This window comes from Dromiciops gliroides, chromosome 2 (genome assembly GCF_019393635.1).
Source record: "Dromiciops gliroides isolate mDroGli1 chromosome 2, mDroGli1.pri, whole genome shotgun sequence".
Taxonomy (NCBI): Eukaryota; Metazoa; Chordata; class Mammalia; order Microbiotheria; family Microbiotheriidae; genus Dromiciops; species Dromiciops gliroides.
The window spans coordinates 392,943,456-392,959,574 of record NC_057862.1 but is presented as its reverse complement, the minus strand read 5'-3'; the positions used below and the strand labels follow the sequence as shown (position 1 = coordinate 392,959,574).

At 35.5% G+C, this 16,119-nt stretch overlaps 1 protein-coding gene across 2 annotated transcripts in view; it reads left to right on the top strand.

Moving 5' to 3' along the window:
- STXBP1 (syntaxin binding protein 1) overlaps positions 1 to 16,119 on the top strand; it is an 86,782-nt gene that overhangs the window by 41,881 nt on the left and 28,782 nt on the right. For both annotated transcript variants that reach the window (XM_043982692.1, XM_043982693.1), the window contains exons 3-10: positions 1,909 to 1,990; positions 3,159 to 3,235; positions 3,994 to 4,072; positions 5,230 to 5,333; positions 7,335 to 7,483; positions 12,387 to 12,471; positions 12,848 to 12,978; positions 15,424 to 15,531. In XM_043982692.1, the coding sequence (XP_043838627.1) occupies positions 1,909 to 1,990; positions 3,159 to 3,235; positions 3,994 to 4,072; positions 5,230 to 5,333; positions 7,335 to 7,483; positions 12,387 to 12,471; positions 12,848 to 12,978; positions 15,424 to 15,531 (815 nt within the window). The remainder of the gene's footprint in view (positions 1 to 1,908; positions 1,991 to 3,158; positions 3,236 to 3,993; positions 4,073 to 5,229; positions 5,334 to 7,334; positions 7,484 to 12,386; positions 12,472 to 12,847; positions 12,979 to 15,423; positions 15,532 to 16,119) is intronic.

The window sequence follows — 16,119 nt, the reverse complement described above, 5'->3', positions numbered from 1 at the left end:
CCCCCATTGCCCCACAAAAAAAAAAATTGATTTTGATGGAACAGACTGAAGCATGCTATTTTAATTTTCTTTCATTTTTTCCTTTTAATTAAGTTTTCTTGTACAAAATGACAAATATGGTAATGTTTTACATAATCGTACATGCATAACTTATATCTGATTATTTACCACCTCAGGAAGGGGGAAGGGAGTGAGGAAAGGAGGGACAAAACTATAAATAAAAATGTTTATTACTTTAAAAAAAGTTAAAAAAAAGAAAAGAGTAAGCAGATTGGAATACTTGTCAAATCATGTTTGAATCGCAACTATAGGTTGGCTATGAATACAAGAGTTTGGAAAAAATAAACAAAAGCATTCTGTGAGAATCAAATAGCTATATGGGATTTACAATAAAGAGTATTGTATATTTTATTAATATTTATAAATTGTGTGCTGTACATCATTTATATCGGTAAAGTTTATAACAAATTTATGTACATCTGTATGTGTGGATAGATGGATACTTTTTTTTTTTGGAGAACCAGTTGCTAGACTTAGCAGCACACCACTGCCTGCAACTCCCCTCTGCTCTTCAACTAAAAGCTATGCCTTGCAACAAACAAGTGTAGTCAAACAAAGCAAATTCACAAAGTGACCCTCTCAAAATGTATGTCTCATTCTTTACCTCTAATCCATCACTCCTCTGCCAAGAGGTCAGAAGTATGCTTCTACATCAGTTTTCTGGAGTAGTGATTGGTTCATTGCATTGATCAGAGGTCTTGTGTTTCCAAAGTAAATTTCTTTTATGTGATTGTAGTCATTGTATGAATTGTTTTCCTAGTTCTGCTCTTTTTGCTGTGCATCACTTTACACAGATCTTGTGCCAATTTTACTAGGTTTCTCTGAATCTGTTCCTTTTGTCATTTCTTAGGGCACAACAATATTCCACTACATTCCTATACCATAATTTATTTCACCATTATAGCACCCACTTTATTTTTTGTTCTTTGCTACAACAAAATATGCTGCTTTTAATGTTTTGGTATATATGGATTCTCTCTCTGCCTTTTCAATAAGAGCTTGAGCTAACAACATATCTTCTCATTTCATTTATAACAATGTTAATATTTCTGTGGTTCTGCTCATCTAATAGTATATAAACTCATTGGACAGATGAGTATTGGACAAAATCTCCCATTTAATGTGACAACAGTTAAATTGACTCTAGCCAATCTAAAAATAGTCATGTTCTTAGTACTTTCTGCTCATTTTCCTATTATTCTTTTACTATAGAAGACAAAAACTATTGTTTGTTTGTTCATGGGTTGCCATAGCTTAAAGGTTCATTACTTAATGACTAACCATGCTGCTGGTAATGGAATTTGTCACTGGAATCATATTCTTTCCAGTTTGGGAAAGTAAACTAGAAATTGTGTTTTGCTGGCCTAGCATTTTGAGAACCTAGGATGTCCTTTATGTCAGAGGTGTCAATTATGCTGCCACTAGTACTGTTTAACAAAATAAATAAAAACACAGTAACATTACATCTTAAAACTAAGTCAGCATGCATCCTGAAGGGTTGATACTTATGTATTGATTAATGCTCCCGTTTCTAATGGATTTTGATACCATTGTTCTATACCAAAATGATGCCTCAGAGTAAGATTTTTGTTGTGATCTATCAGAATTTGTGTAGCTCTTCTGAATATTGAGACTTGAAAAATATGAATTAATACATCTCTCTGAGAAAACTACCAACCATTCTGGACGTTGTTTGCTCAATATTCACCTCATCGACTTGCATTCTGTCAGTGTTTCTGGAAGTCCTCTTTTAGCCTCAGTGGCATTTACTAAGTTGTCATGACATCAAGCAGCAGCTACCATGAAGTTGTGTGGCTAGTCAGTCCTCAGATTTGTATTTTCTCCCAGGTGTTGGTGGTTGATCAACTCAGTATGAGGATGCTTTCGTCCTGCTGTAAGATGACGGACATTATGACCGAAGGGATAACAAGTAAGTATATACATATCAGATTTGTAATATTTATAGCTCTCTCCCTTATTGTAAAGCTCTTCAGAGCAGTATGGCTTGGTAGTTTATGAAACAGCTTCTATGGTTGAAAAGAAATCCTCTTTGAAGCTATCTTTTCCCTAAGAGAAGTTAACCTGTAATTTTCCTCTCCTCAAAAGGTCTGATAGAATCACTGGTTGGTGTAATATGGTGACTTTTTTTTCTGCCCAGAAGCAGCAGGTTGATGGTTTTTGGTGTAAATAAATGTATAACAATTTAGAAATTCTTCAGGATAAGAAATCTTGTATAAATGTAAATTAAGAGATGCCCCTGAAGTGATATTTAACCTGTAATTCTCAGTTATACGATTGTGAGGGATGACTCTGATACTGTAATTGTACTGATCTCTGTACAATAGAACCTTAAACTCTCTCAGGTGACTATTATATTAAGGAGTGAAGACTATCAGAAAGTTCTTCCTTTAGGTAAAGGAGACAGTTGGACCTTCTAAAAGCACCTACTTAAGGCTTAACAAAATGATGTGGTAGTCTTTGAGTTTCTTAGAGGAATATTGATATATAAAATCTGATTGGAATACTGTTATTACTTGTAGAGTTTCCAAATGGGATCAATAAAAATGATTAAATAATGGTTTAGAAATAAACTGTACAAGGAAATGTTAAAGAAAAATTGGGATTATTTTCATGGGGAAGAGAAATCTGGTACAGAGTTAATATTCTTTGGATTGAGATCATTACTTTTGGTGGTAGTAAGTAAATGATGTTACTCAGGAGAGTGAAGCTCTAAATGAACTTAAATGTCACAAGAAATTATTCAAATGAGATAATTCAATTCAAGAAATATTTGTTAACTACGTACTGAGTGCAAAGTGTAGTAGGTGCAAAGGACAGTTACAAAGATAGAAACTGAAAACAGTTCCTATACTTCACTTCTATTGGATTCTGTGGCCATAAAGCTTGAAAAACACACTATCAGGGATAGTATAACTTTTAAAGAAAGAAGAAAATAAGCCTTAAAGAAAACATTAATTTAATGCAAGTCAGCCTGGAAGTAGCGTGGACAATGTAAGTCTATCAGAATACTTTCAGTTCTATGATGAAGCTAGATCATATCAGTTTCCTGTGTGGGATGATTATATTTTATCATTCAGTTGTGGAAGATATCAACAAACGTCGAGAGCCACTCCCCAGTCTGGAAGCTGTGTATCTCATCACTCCCTCTGAGAAGGTAAATCTTTTCCAAAAAGAGTTTGAGTTGAAGCTAGGTTGGCCTCAGCATCTGTGCAGCATAAGTTATTTGGCATTTCTAGGTTAAGCATCTACTTAACATACTGCATTTGTTCAGCTTGCAATCCACAAATCAGTAGGCGTAAGGAGGGGTGATGGTGGTGGTGGTAATATGTTTTAAGTAAGCTTAATGAGATTTAGCAGCTGTTCAAAAAGCCAGAGGTGGGCTGGCACAGCTCTAGTTTGCTTAATTTTTTCTTTCAGAGAGGATATGTGTCTTTAAAATCTAATTTAAGGACACAATTAGAGACCTTTTGTCTCTAAATTCATCATTATTCTCATTTTTGAATATAGGCTAAATTCCTTCAGTTTCTGTATAAGCTGTCTGGGTTATATTAGCAGTAAGAGCTACCTTAGCTGTAACATTGCATTACTGGCCCATACCCCAACTTACAGATTCTGTTCTGAGCTGAGCCAGCTCTAGAGAATTGGAAGACTTTACTCCTGACCTCAGTGTTCTAGGATAGAATGAAAGCCTTTGCCTTCTGATAAACTTCTTGAGAATCCTACATCCTGGAACTAAATCAACACAGATTAATTATTTAATATTCTGTACTATATGTTCTTTATTTGTGAGAATTCATCGATAGTACCTACCTGTTATTATTTTACATAGCTTGGGTTTGGCTCAGTGACAATTATAGATTTTATTTATCTCCAGAATTTATTTTTCATTATCTTTCTCTCCCCTTCCCATAGTCTGTCCATTCACTCATCAGTGACTTTAAGGACCCGCCAACTGCCAAGTATAGGGCTGCACATGTATTTTTCACTGACTGTAAGTATGACATGTCTTAAAGAAATAATAGTGAAAAATCCGTTTCCTGTTGTCTTTACCACGTATGCCAGTGACCCTCTCATCCCATGTCAAAACTGTGTAGTCGAGCAAATGCTAAAATGATACAAAATTGATTTGTAAATAATAATAATTGTCATTGTTTGTTCTGTTCTTCTTTTCTTTTCTTTTTTCTTTTTCTTTTCTTTTCTTTTTTTTTCCAGGGCAGTGAGGGTTAAGTGACTTTCCCAGGGTCACATAGCTAGTAAATGTTAAGTGTTTGAAATCAAATTTGAACTCAGGTCCTTCTGAATCCAGGGCTGGTGCTTTCTCCTCTGCGCCACCTAGATGCCCCCTCTGTTTTTGTTTTCTTCAGAAGATATCAAGATATAAGAGTAAGAAAAGGGATTATTTATTCCCTCATTAGAGCGCTGATGAACAGGATATCAGTTCCAAGGATAATGGATTTAATTTAACATTGAAACAAATATCCTTGATTCACAGTCTGATTTTTAATGGCATTTTTTCATTCTGTTACAAATCATGTCACCTTAAACTATAACCTTCTAATAGTTTACTCATAAAATTTCTAAAATAATTCTACTAGAGATATCTGAGATATCCATCCCAAATGGACATGCATTGCTTCAGGTAGCACTTGTTCTCCTTTACTTGGCTGGGAGCCTTGTGGAGAAATAATCTAATTGTAGATTTTATTAATAGTAGGTAGTAATATCAAGCAGCATGGTATAGTGGGAAAAGTGTTGGACTTGGTATCAGAAGAGCCCTGGGTTTTAGATCCTATTTATGACAGTTCTTACCTGTGTGACCATAGGCAGGTCATTTAATATCCCCAAACCTGTTATTTCATATGTAAAGTAGGAATGAAAACACCTGTGGTACCTACCTCACAAAGTTGTTGTGTGGGTAGAATGAGTCATTAGACATGAAGTACCAAGATTACAGTAAAGCACTATGTAAATTAATACCACTGATTTTTTCCTTAGGTTTTTAGGGCCTGCTGAACATTTTAGTTGTTTATTAAATCATATTAAAGATTGAGTGATATTGCTATTCATTTGAAGCACCGAAAGTGAAACAAAAAATTAACACAAATTATTGTTTATTATTGTAACACACAATTATTGTTGCTCTTTTAGCTTGCCCAGATGCTCTGTTTAATGAGCTGGTAAAATCTCGTGCTGCCAAGGTCATCAAAACTCTTACAGAAATCAACATTGCATTCCTTCCATATGAGTCCCAGGTGAGTACAAACAGAAATAATACATAAAAATCACTATCCTATAATGGATAATTCATCAGAGCCTCTGGCAGGTTCTCAGGAAATGTCAGAAAAATATTATTCTTGGTATAGAAATTGAGGAAGTCATTTTGTGAGTTTATTACATGCTTCATCATCAAGATTTTGAGAATTGATGCTTATATAACAGAAATAACATTCAAAAGATAACTATCTCCTCCCTGTCTTGCTTACTAGTCTTAGGTTATTTCTGAAGTCATGCTTGTCCTTCACTACTTTTATTTGTGTAACCCTTCTTGACATTCTTGGTGATTATTGGCAAGGGTCTTTAGCACTACAGAAAAACCAATGAGAAAAGAGTGCTGGGGATAAGACCAACTCATCTACTACAAAGGATCTTGTTTATACATAGCAATAATTTCAGCTTGTCACATGTTTAAGGAACAGATGGCAGCCATCAGGCCTCTCTCTTAACGCTTTAAATGCCAAATGTCCAAGCAGTAAGGCACTAGAGTTGGAGAAAATAATTATGTTGAACACTGAAGTTAAGTACTGGAAGAGAATATCAAGAATTGGTATCTTATTGGAGCTTGCTTTACCCAATAAAAAAAGGATTTACTGATCTATGAAAGATCTTTTATACCACAAATAAGTCGTTTAGAAGTATTAGATTTCCATAGGTCAGTCTGTAGGGTAAACTATACTTACAGAGATTAAAAAGAATTAAAACATAAGGCATTTAATGACATCTTTTCTTTCTCACCAGTCTTAAATGGAAAACCTGTTGTCTTGAATAAAGTGCTTTATGTTTTACAAAGCACTCTTTCTCACACCAACTCTGTGAAGTAGAAGTACAAGTAAAATTATTCCCATTTTATGGAAGAGAAAACTGAAGCCCAGAGAGGTTGTTACTTGCCTAAAGTCACACATTAAGTATCAGAGCCAGCATTCAAATTCACTTTTCCCAACTTCAAGTTTTCTTTAATTCTTTTTCTTTTTAAATTTAAATTCTGACTTTACTTTTAATTAAATTAAGCCCCACTCTAACCAAAATCTTTATTTGCCGAAAGTTTGCAAAATAACTCCTACCACTACTCTAGCTAATCATGTTGGTTTTGTCAGTGTACACTCTTAAGTGTTGTCTGTGTACACCCTTAGGAAATAAGGACTTTATTTTAAAACAACAACAACAAACTTTCACTTTTAAAAGCATTAGGTTTTTGCTTCCTTGGTGCTGCTGTCATAAAATTGACCATCTGACTTCATTTTTGATGGGCAGGAAATAGAAGCTCAATTCTAGTGATGCAAAGACTTTCTGAATACCTCAATCTAAGTCTTCTTGGCAAGTGCAATGAAGCAATTTTCAAAGACCTTTGAACTCTGTGGCAGAGAGAAGTTTCTCCTCATATCACTACCTAGGGCTGTAGTGGCCTGATCACACTTGATACAGTACAACTTCCTGACTTTGGCCCCACTTTTGGTCCCTTGGGGAATGTTTGTATGTGGCTTTGCACCCAGCCCCTCCCAGCTCTGTTCTCCAACATAAGAGATTTGTCTCTCTCATTTTTTTAAACTCATTGTGAGTCCTAGAACAACATATGTTGAGCACAGCTTGATTTTAGCACAGGCAGACATATATTTCACAGATATTTTAAAAAATGAAAAAGTAAAACAAATTCTAATCATTTTTGTAGTTAAAAGCAACCAATTTAAGTGACTGAGGATAATGGAGTAGGAAGCCATATAACATAAGACTAAACTGAAGTATTTCAGGAGAAGATTTAAATGTTCAAAGAACATGGTTTTGATTACATTCTATTTTCTTTTATGTATGGGCTGCTGTTAAATTTTTATGCAAAGGCTACTTTACTTGTACCACCTAAATCTTATTCTTTGGGAAATATTGGGATGAATAAACTTATTTAAGTTTTCCTCCCCATTGGCAGAAATAATGCTATTAACTTTTATTCTGGATATAAATACTATTCACTGCTCCCTTTTCAGGTATATTCCTTGGACTCTGCTGACTCTTTTCAAAGCTTCTACAGCCCACATAAGGCTCAGATGAAAAATCCTATCCTGGAACGACTGGCAGAACAGATTGCAACTCTGTGTGCCACTTTAAAGGAATACCCAGCTGTACGATATCGAGGGTAAGACAGTATAGTAAGGGTCATGTGATGGAAGTTAGGGGCTTCCTATCCATTCATTCATTATTGTTATCCCCAGTTTTCTTTATGCATACACATATGTGTGTATATACATATATATGTATATACACACATATTTGCCAACAAATAAAATTTAAAAAGCACAAAGAGTAGATCCCAAAAATTTAGAGGAGAAATAGACAAACTAGAAACTTAGAAAAATTATAGAAATGATAAGTAAAACTAAAAGTAGATTCTTTGAAAAGAATAATAAAGTTGACAAACCATTAGCCAGTCTGATTTAAAAGAAGGTAGTAATTCAAACCAGCAAAATGGCAAATGAGCAAGGTGAACTTATAACAAAACCTGAAGAAATCAAAAGAATTCAAACCTGTTATACACAGTTAAATGCTAACAAAACAGAGAACCCCAAAGAAATGGAGGAATACCTTAAAAATATAAAATACACAAACTAACAAGGCCAAACAGAGATCTTAAATAATTCAATCCCAGAAAAGGAAGTAGAAGTCTCTGTAAAGGAATTACTAAAGAAAAATCTCCTGGTCTTGTAGATTCATGGGTGAGTTTTATTTTCCCCCCACTAATTTTACAATTGTCAAACTGGGATCACATAAATGGCACATTTCTCATTTTTATTTAGACATTTAAGATATTCACAGATGGAGTATTATATTCAGGGGCATCTCCATGGCAGACAATACCAAAGCATACAAACATTCCACAATGCTTGACAAACCTTATCAGACTTTTAAAGAATAATTTACTACATACTGCACAAATCTCAAAAGTTAAGAAAGAGGGGGCAGCTAGGTGGTACAGTGGATAAAGCACCAGTCCTGGATTCAGGAGTACCTGAGTTCAAATCTGGCCTCAGACACTTGACACTTACTAGCTGTGTGACCCTGGGCAAGTTACTTAACCCTCATTGCCCTGCCCCCCCACCAAAAAAAGTTAAGAAAGAAAGCACCATACCAAATTCCTCTTATGAGACAAATATAGTCCTAATACCTAAACCAGGAAAAAATAACGGGTAGGAGAACTGTATCATTAAGAGACCAATATCATTAATTAATATAACTAAAATTTTTCAATTAAATACTGTCAGACTCTAATGATTTATCCAATAAATCACTCATTTTGACTGTTAGATATATATGAGGGATACTTTGTTGTTGTGTCTCCTTTGTTCTTAAAGAGGACCAATGACATCAGGAATAAAATGTCCTGACTTGCAGGTGAATTGGATTTAAGTGAGTGAAGGCTGTGCAAAGTCACCAGCCTCACTCTCTCCTCCAGAGCCATCTGGGGTCAGTGGCAAGATATAGAAGAATGCTTTGATATTAGGAAATAATCAGTATCATCAGATTACAAACAAAAACATCCCAAACTACATGATTACCTGCAGAAAAAATCTTTGACAAATACAGTACTTACTTATGCTAAAAAAACCAAATGACCCACAATTATAGGCATAGAAGGACTTTTAAAATATCATAAAAAGTATATTTAAAACAAAAAGCATGTATCATATGCAGTGGAGATTACACTAGAACCTTTTCCATTAAATAGGCAAATAAAGGAAGCTTGCCTACTCTCCCCACTATTATTGGATATAATTCTATAAATACTAGCAATTGCAGTAAGACAAGAGAAAGAAATTAAAGGTGTAAGGTGAAGAGGAAATAAAACTATCCCTTTTTGCTGAAGATATGATGATTTGCCTGGAAATTCCTAGGAAATCAGCAGATACTGATTGAGACAATATCTTCAGCAAATTTGCAGGCTATAAAAGAAACCCTCAAAAATGAACTACATTTCTGCCTAATTATAACAGAATCCAAGAGGCAATAATAAAAAGGGAAATTTCAGTCCAAATGACTATAAAATGCATGAAACATCTGAGGATCAGTCTGCCAAAGTACACAAAAGACTTTGCATAGATTCAATTACAAAATGTTCCTTAAAGAAATAAAGAATTTAAATATCTGGTGCTCATGGCTAATTTGTGCCAATATAATACAAATGACAATACTACCAATAACAATATATACTTTTGTTTTTGTTTTTGTTTTTTGGTGTGGGGCAATGAAGGTTAAGTGACTTGCCCAGGGTCACACAGCTAGCAAGTGTCAAGTGTCTGAGATCAGATTTGAACTCAGGTCCTCCTGAATCCAAGGCTGGTGCTTTATCCACTGCGCCACCTAGCTACCCACAACAATCTATACTTTTAATGCTATACCAATCAGATTGTCAGAAGGATATTTTATAGAACTTGGTAACTTAATAACAAAATACATTTGGAAAAACAAAAGATCTAGAATATAAAAGAAAATGATGAAAAGAGATTGAGACAAGACAGCAATAGCACTTCAGACTTCAAAATATATTATGAAGTAGAAGTTATCAAAACTATCTGATGTTATGGGGGCAGCTAGGTGGCGCAGTGGATGGAGCACTGGCCCGGGATTCAGGAAGACCTGAGTTCAAATTTGGCCTTAGACACTTGACACTTACTAGCTGTGTGATCCTGGGCAAGTCACTTAACCCCAATTGCCTCACCCCCCCAAAAAAATTGCAAACTTATAACAACCACATGAAAGAATGCTTCATATCACTAATAATAAGAGAAATAAACATGAAAACAACCCTGAGGGTTTACCCCACACCCTGGAAATTGGCTAAGATGACAAAAGCTGGGGAATAGTCATTGTTGCAGGTATTGTGGAAAGATAGGCATACTTTTGCATTGTTGGTGAAGATGTGAATTGCATTTCAGAAACCATTTTAGAAACCAATTTATAATTATATGAATAAAGTGACTAATGTCCATATCCTTAGCCCTATACTTATACCTCAGGGAGGCTATTGAAGAAAGTTCCCACATATACCAAAATATGTATATCAACACTTTTTTGTGCAAACAATCAGAAACAAAGTAGATGCTTACTGATTAGAGGATGATTAAACAAAACATGATATGTGAAGGTAATGAGATATTACTGTGCTGTGAGAAATGAAGTGTGTCATGAATTTAGAGAAACAGGCAAAGATGTATATGAACTGATGCAGTGAAGTCAACAGAACCAAGAAAATAATATACCCAATACCTACAGCAATGTAAACAAAACACTTACACATACAATCAGAAATTAATGTGGCAAAATTAGGAAGAACAAACATGTCTCAAAAAAAGAGCTATGAGAAGACATTCCCACCCCACCCCTTTGCAGAAGGGAGAGGTCCATGAGTATACACATTGCACATATTTTATGACTCCTTTGATGTATCAGTTATGCTGATTTTTTTCCCCTTTTTTGTCTTTAAAATACTATTTGTTATGTGGGATGGCTCTCTGAAAGGAAGAGAAATACAAGGGGTAACTATGGTGATTTAAAAAAAAGATATTAATAAAAACTTATTTTTTAAAAAAGAAGTGAAGATAAGGGATATGTCTGCGTGATAGAAGATGAGGAGAGAAGAAAGAATGTCAGCAAATGGTCTTAGTTTTTTTTTCAATGAAATATGTGTCTAGGTCCTCAGCTGAGAGGGTGGGGGGAATCAGTGTGGTGGGAGGCTTGAGAAAGGATGAAAAGTTGGAATAGCCACTGTGGTGAAAGGGGTAGTCAATCAACTAGGGGACATGAAAACAGATTGCCTTATTGCAATAAGAGCCAGTTGAGATTATGTAACAAATTTGTAGTGGATCCACTCCACACTGTTTAATTTTCCCAGTACTAATCAGCAGCAGGTGAATAGAAGGAAAGGAGATAGGAGTGATCCAGGGTTGGGATTTGGCAAGGTATGATTGTTAATAGGACAAGGGAGCAAGGGATTTAAGAGTAGAAGATAGTTGTGAGTTGAACTAATTCACTAAGTGGTCTAGATAGGGAAGGGAGAAGAGAGTTGCCAGTGTAGTCCTGATGGCCAAGGCAAAAATGAAGGGATTGAAGAAATGGAACTCATGGCTGGGATAAAGAATAGAGGTAGGGGGCGCAGCTAGGTGCGCAGTGGATAGAGCAATGGTCCTGGATTCAGGAGGACCTGAGTTCAAATCCGGCCTCAGACACTTAACACTTACTTGCTGTGTGACCCTGGGCAAGTTACTTAACTCCAATTGCCTCACTAAAAAACCCCATAAAAAAACCAAAAAACAAAACAAAAAAAGAATAGAGGTGGGGGCAGCTAGGTGGTGCAGTGGATAAAGCGCTGGCCCTGGATTCAGGAGTACCTGAGTTCAAATCTGGCCTCAGACACTTGACACTTACTAGCTGTGTGACCCTGGGCAAGTCACTTAACCCCCATTGTCCCGCAAAACAAAACAAAACAAAAGAATAGAGGTAGACATTATAAGGCATAGGCAAAAATAGAATGATAAAAGATCATGATTAGGTAAAAGAAGACAAATTTATACAGGTGTAGGGGACATGGACTAGTAAAATTATGGAAAGAGTCAGGGAATCAGATTGCAATAAGAAGAGAAAAGTAGGTTTAATGTGAGTAAAGAGAGGGGTAGAAGGAAAAAGGATTGTGGTTGGAGAATGGAACTTCAAAGATCTATATCTCAGAGGTGGTGCAATCTGAGAAATGTTGAGGTTTAAGATGTGTTCTGGTTTGTGGCTAAATTGGGTTGGAAGAGGTTGAAAAATTGAGAGGTTAGGTTATTGGAGATATCTTCAACATCAGTATTCCCTTGGGTTATATTTTCTTGAGGACATATTGACCAAAATAGAATTTGAAAGTCAAATGGTGGCAACAGTAAATCATAAAACTCTTTGCTTAAAGTGTCTGTAAGAACATTTAATTTACTGAAAGTTCCATCTGATCATATCAGGAAAGTTCCAGATCATGTTAAATAATATCTCATTTTTCATTCCATGTTTGACAGGGACTACAAAGACAATGCCATGTTGGCCCAGTTAATTCAAGACAAACTAGATGCCTACAAAGCCGATGACCCAACTATGGGGGAGGTAAGGTCTAAAGCTATTTTGTCTTTTACCCAAGTGAACACAAGCTGAGTGCAAGAGAAATAGAAATAGCATGCAAAAGATCTACATTAGTAACACATTATCTTGTAAATGCTATACATCAGGTACGTGAAACACTTGTGGATGGTGACAATTTTCATATTGTTATTGTTTTTGAATCTAGTTACTGGCCTTTTGAAAAGCTCTGAGGTTATTACATGTAATTAGGGGAGAAGGGAAGGGCAGGGGAGATTTAACTTCATGGTTCAAATCTTATTTTGAAATGAAGGCCTTTTCACAAACATAATACCACTTCTAGACACTAGTTTTGCATTTTACTGGCTATTAAAGCAAGATGTGCTGCTTTTTTGTTTCTTAGGGTCCAGACAAGGCTCGTTCCCAGCTCCTTATACTGGATCGTGGTTTTGACCCCAGTTCTCCTGTGCTTCATGAATTGACTTTTCAGGCTATGAGCTATGACCTGTTGCCTATTGAGAATGATGTATACAAGTGAGTATAGTGATTATAGACCTTAAATATGGCTGCCTTGCAAATAATCTAAAAAACCTGTAAGTCTACTAAAACTTTTAGCCAACCTACACACACTCTTGATGCACCCCTAGGTTATAAAATAAGTCTTCACTACCTGACAGGTTTAAAATGTTATTTATGTCAAATAGCTGTTTGCCTGCTTAATTCTTAATAATTGGGAAATTCCTGGTTTGCTCATAAAGTCAGTGCTGAGAGAGAAGAAAATGTTTGGTCTTGGAAAAAGGTGGAACACTAACACAGTTTTGCTGATTAGTTTTGCAATCTTCCAAAAGCTCACAAAGTCAGCATTTCCACAGTTATGCTTATCATATTAGAGGAAAAGCATAAACTTGGATAAGGTTGAATAATGATTTATTCAGTGAACCTATAGGTCTATGCTAAATTGTGTAACTGTGATATGCTATTTTATCTCATTCTTAGTTAAAATCTATTAATATTATTGGACAAGGACTATCCTTAAAATATATTGGCAAGTCCTTATTAACTAACCTTCAATGAAGAAAGGATTTCTTCACAAAAAGGGAATCTTTGTTTTTCCAGGCATATAGCTCTCATTAGGACTTTCTGAAGACTGAAAGTCAATCTTTTCTTGTTATGGAATGTTGTTACAGGGTTGTTATTTAATGTTGTCATTAATTATTACTATTTTTTTACATATAAGGTATTTTATTTTTTCCGTTACATGTAAAGATAGTTCTCAACTTTTGTTTATACAAGCTTTCCAATTTCAGATTTTTCTCCCTCCCTCCCCCCCTCCCCTAGACAGCAGGTAATCTGATATAGGTTATATCTATATATGTATATATCTATGTATATACACATAATAACATTAATCCTATTTCTGCATTAATCCTGTTACAAGAGAAAAAAATCAGAGCAGTGATGCAAAACCTCAAAATAGAAAAAAAAAAACAACAGCACCCAAAACAAAAGAAATAGTATGGTTCAATCAGCGTCTATACTCCACAGTTCTTTTTTTTTTTTTCTTGGATTTGGAGATCCTCTTCTATCATGAGTTCCCTGGAACTCTTCTGTACCATTGCATTGGTGAGAAGAATATAGTCCATTACAGTAGGTCAACACTCAATGTTGATGATACTGTGTACAATGTTCTTCTGGTTCTGCTCATCTCACTCATCATCAGCTCACGTAAGACCCTCCAGGTTTCTCTAAACTCCTCCTGCTCATCATTTCTTACAGCACAATAGTATTCCATTGTATTCATATACCACAACTTGTCCAGCCATTCCCCAATTGATGGGCACCCCCTCAACTTCCAATTCCTTGCTACCACGTAAAGAGCAGCTATAAATATTTTTGTACATGTGGGTCCCTTTCCCCCTTCCATGATTTCTTTGGGAAAAAGACCTAAAAGTGGAATTGCTGGGTCAAAGTGTTGTCATTAATTATTAAGGTTGAAATCAGAATTTTCAAGAGATGTGAGTTCTACACTTTTTCAGTTCATGTCTTGAAATTGATCAAATCTTTCTTGACTAAATACATATATAACTTTTGTTGACATATTTTGTTTTGACACAACAGACACTTCCTAAGGAACACCAAACCTACACACAGGGCATTACGTTCCCTGAAAACACTTAAGCGTTAGACCTAATGGCCAACGGTACATCACTCTTTACTTTTTTAGTTTACTGATTGTTAAGAGAAAGCATGGTCGCATTAATTTCGATAGGATAGTATCAATGTTTTCCATTGCATTTTACTTGAGTTGGTTGCCTTATAGTGTTATCTTTATTTAAATTGTAGTTGTGTGTATTATCTGTTTGTCTCGGCTTTCTTAATAGTGTATCACTTAACACAGGTCTTCTCCATATTTTTCTGAATTTTTCATATTTGCCATTACTTATAAGCAATAATATTAGATTACATTTATGTTTGTTCAGCTGTTGGCAATAATTTTTGCCCAACTAAATCTTAATGGCTTCATATATAAAATATATAGAGAACTGACTTTAGTCAGATAATGAAAGTTATTTAGAGACTATCTATTTTGGGAACTATTCCCACATTTTATTCAAGACGGGAAAACAATTTGACCTTTTGCTTAAGTAGATAAAAATTTATTACAGAAAATTTATTGTACAGCTTGGTTCTGGTGGAGAACATAAAAGCTGACACTGTGAAGATATATTAAAATTAGGATCATGATTTCATTGTGATTTTCAGTTTATCTCCTTGCACTAGTGATTATTTTTTATGTTGAGTGTTGATATAGTGGACCAGAAGCGACACATCAGATGGGTACGCAACTTAGCATGGTAGATATCCTTACCGAATGGAAGAAAGAAAATTGTTTGGGAGGAGGCAGGAGAAAGAATATATAAGAACAGATGTATTTCTCGAATGATAGCTTTCTCCACCTGAGTTAGATCTTTCCTCCAGGTATGAGACAAGTGGGATTGGAGAAGCTCGAGTAAAAGAAGTTCTTCTGGATGAAGATGATGACCTGTGGATAACTTTACGCCACAAACACATTGCAGAGGTATCCCAGTAAGTGTTTCTCTTTTTCCCATAGATTTTTTTTTGTGTGTGTGCAGGGCAGTGGGGGTTAAGTGACTTGCCCAGGGTCACACAGCTAGTAAGTGTCAAGTGTCTGAGGCTGGATTTGAACTCAGGTGGTACTCCTGAATCCAGGGCTGGTGCTTTATCCACTGCACCACCTAGCTGCCCCCTTCCCATATATTCTTTTTTTAAAAAAAATAATTAATTAATTAATTAATTTTTTTTTTTTGCACAGCAATGGGGATTAAGTGACTTGTCCAGAGTCACACAGCTAGTAAGTGTCAAGTGTCTGAGGCCGGATTTGAACTCATGTACTCCTGAATCCAGGGCTGGTGTTTTATCCACTGCGCCACCTAGCTGCCCCCCCATATATTCTTAATGAATGAATTTAAAAAATATAATTAACAGCTTTCAGCAGTGTATTTGGACTGGAAACATTGAGCTAAGAATAGTTAAACATAACTTCTTTGCCTTGACTGAGCTACCGAACTCTGATTGGTATGATCAAGTCCTGTTATGTCTCTAAGTCTTGGTTTTCCCTACTGTAAAATTAAGGTTATACCAGGGCTGTATTAG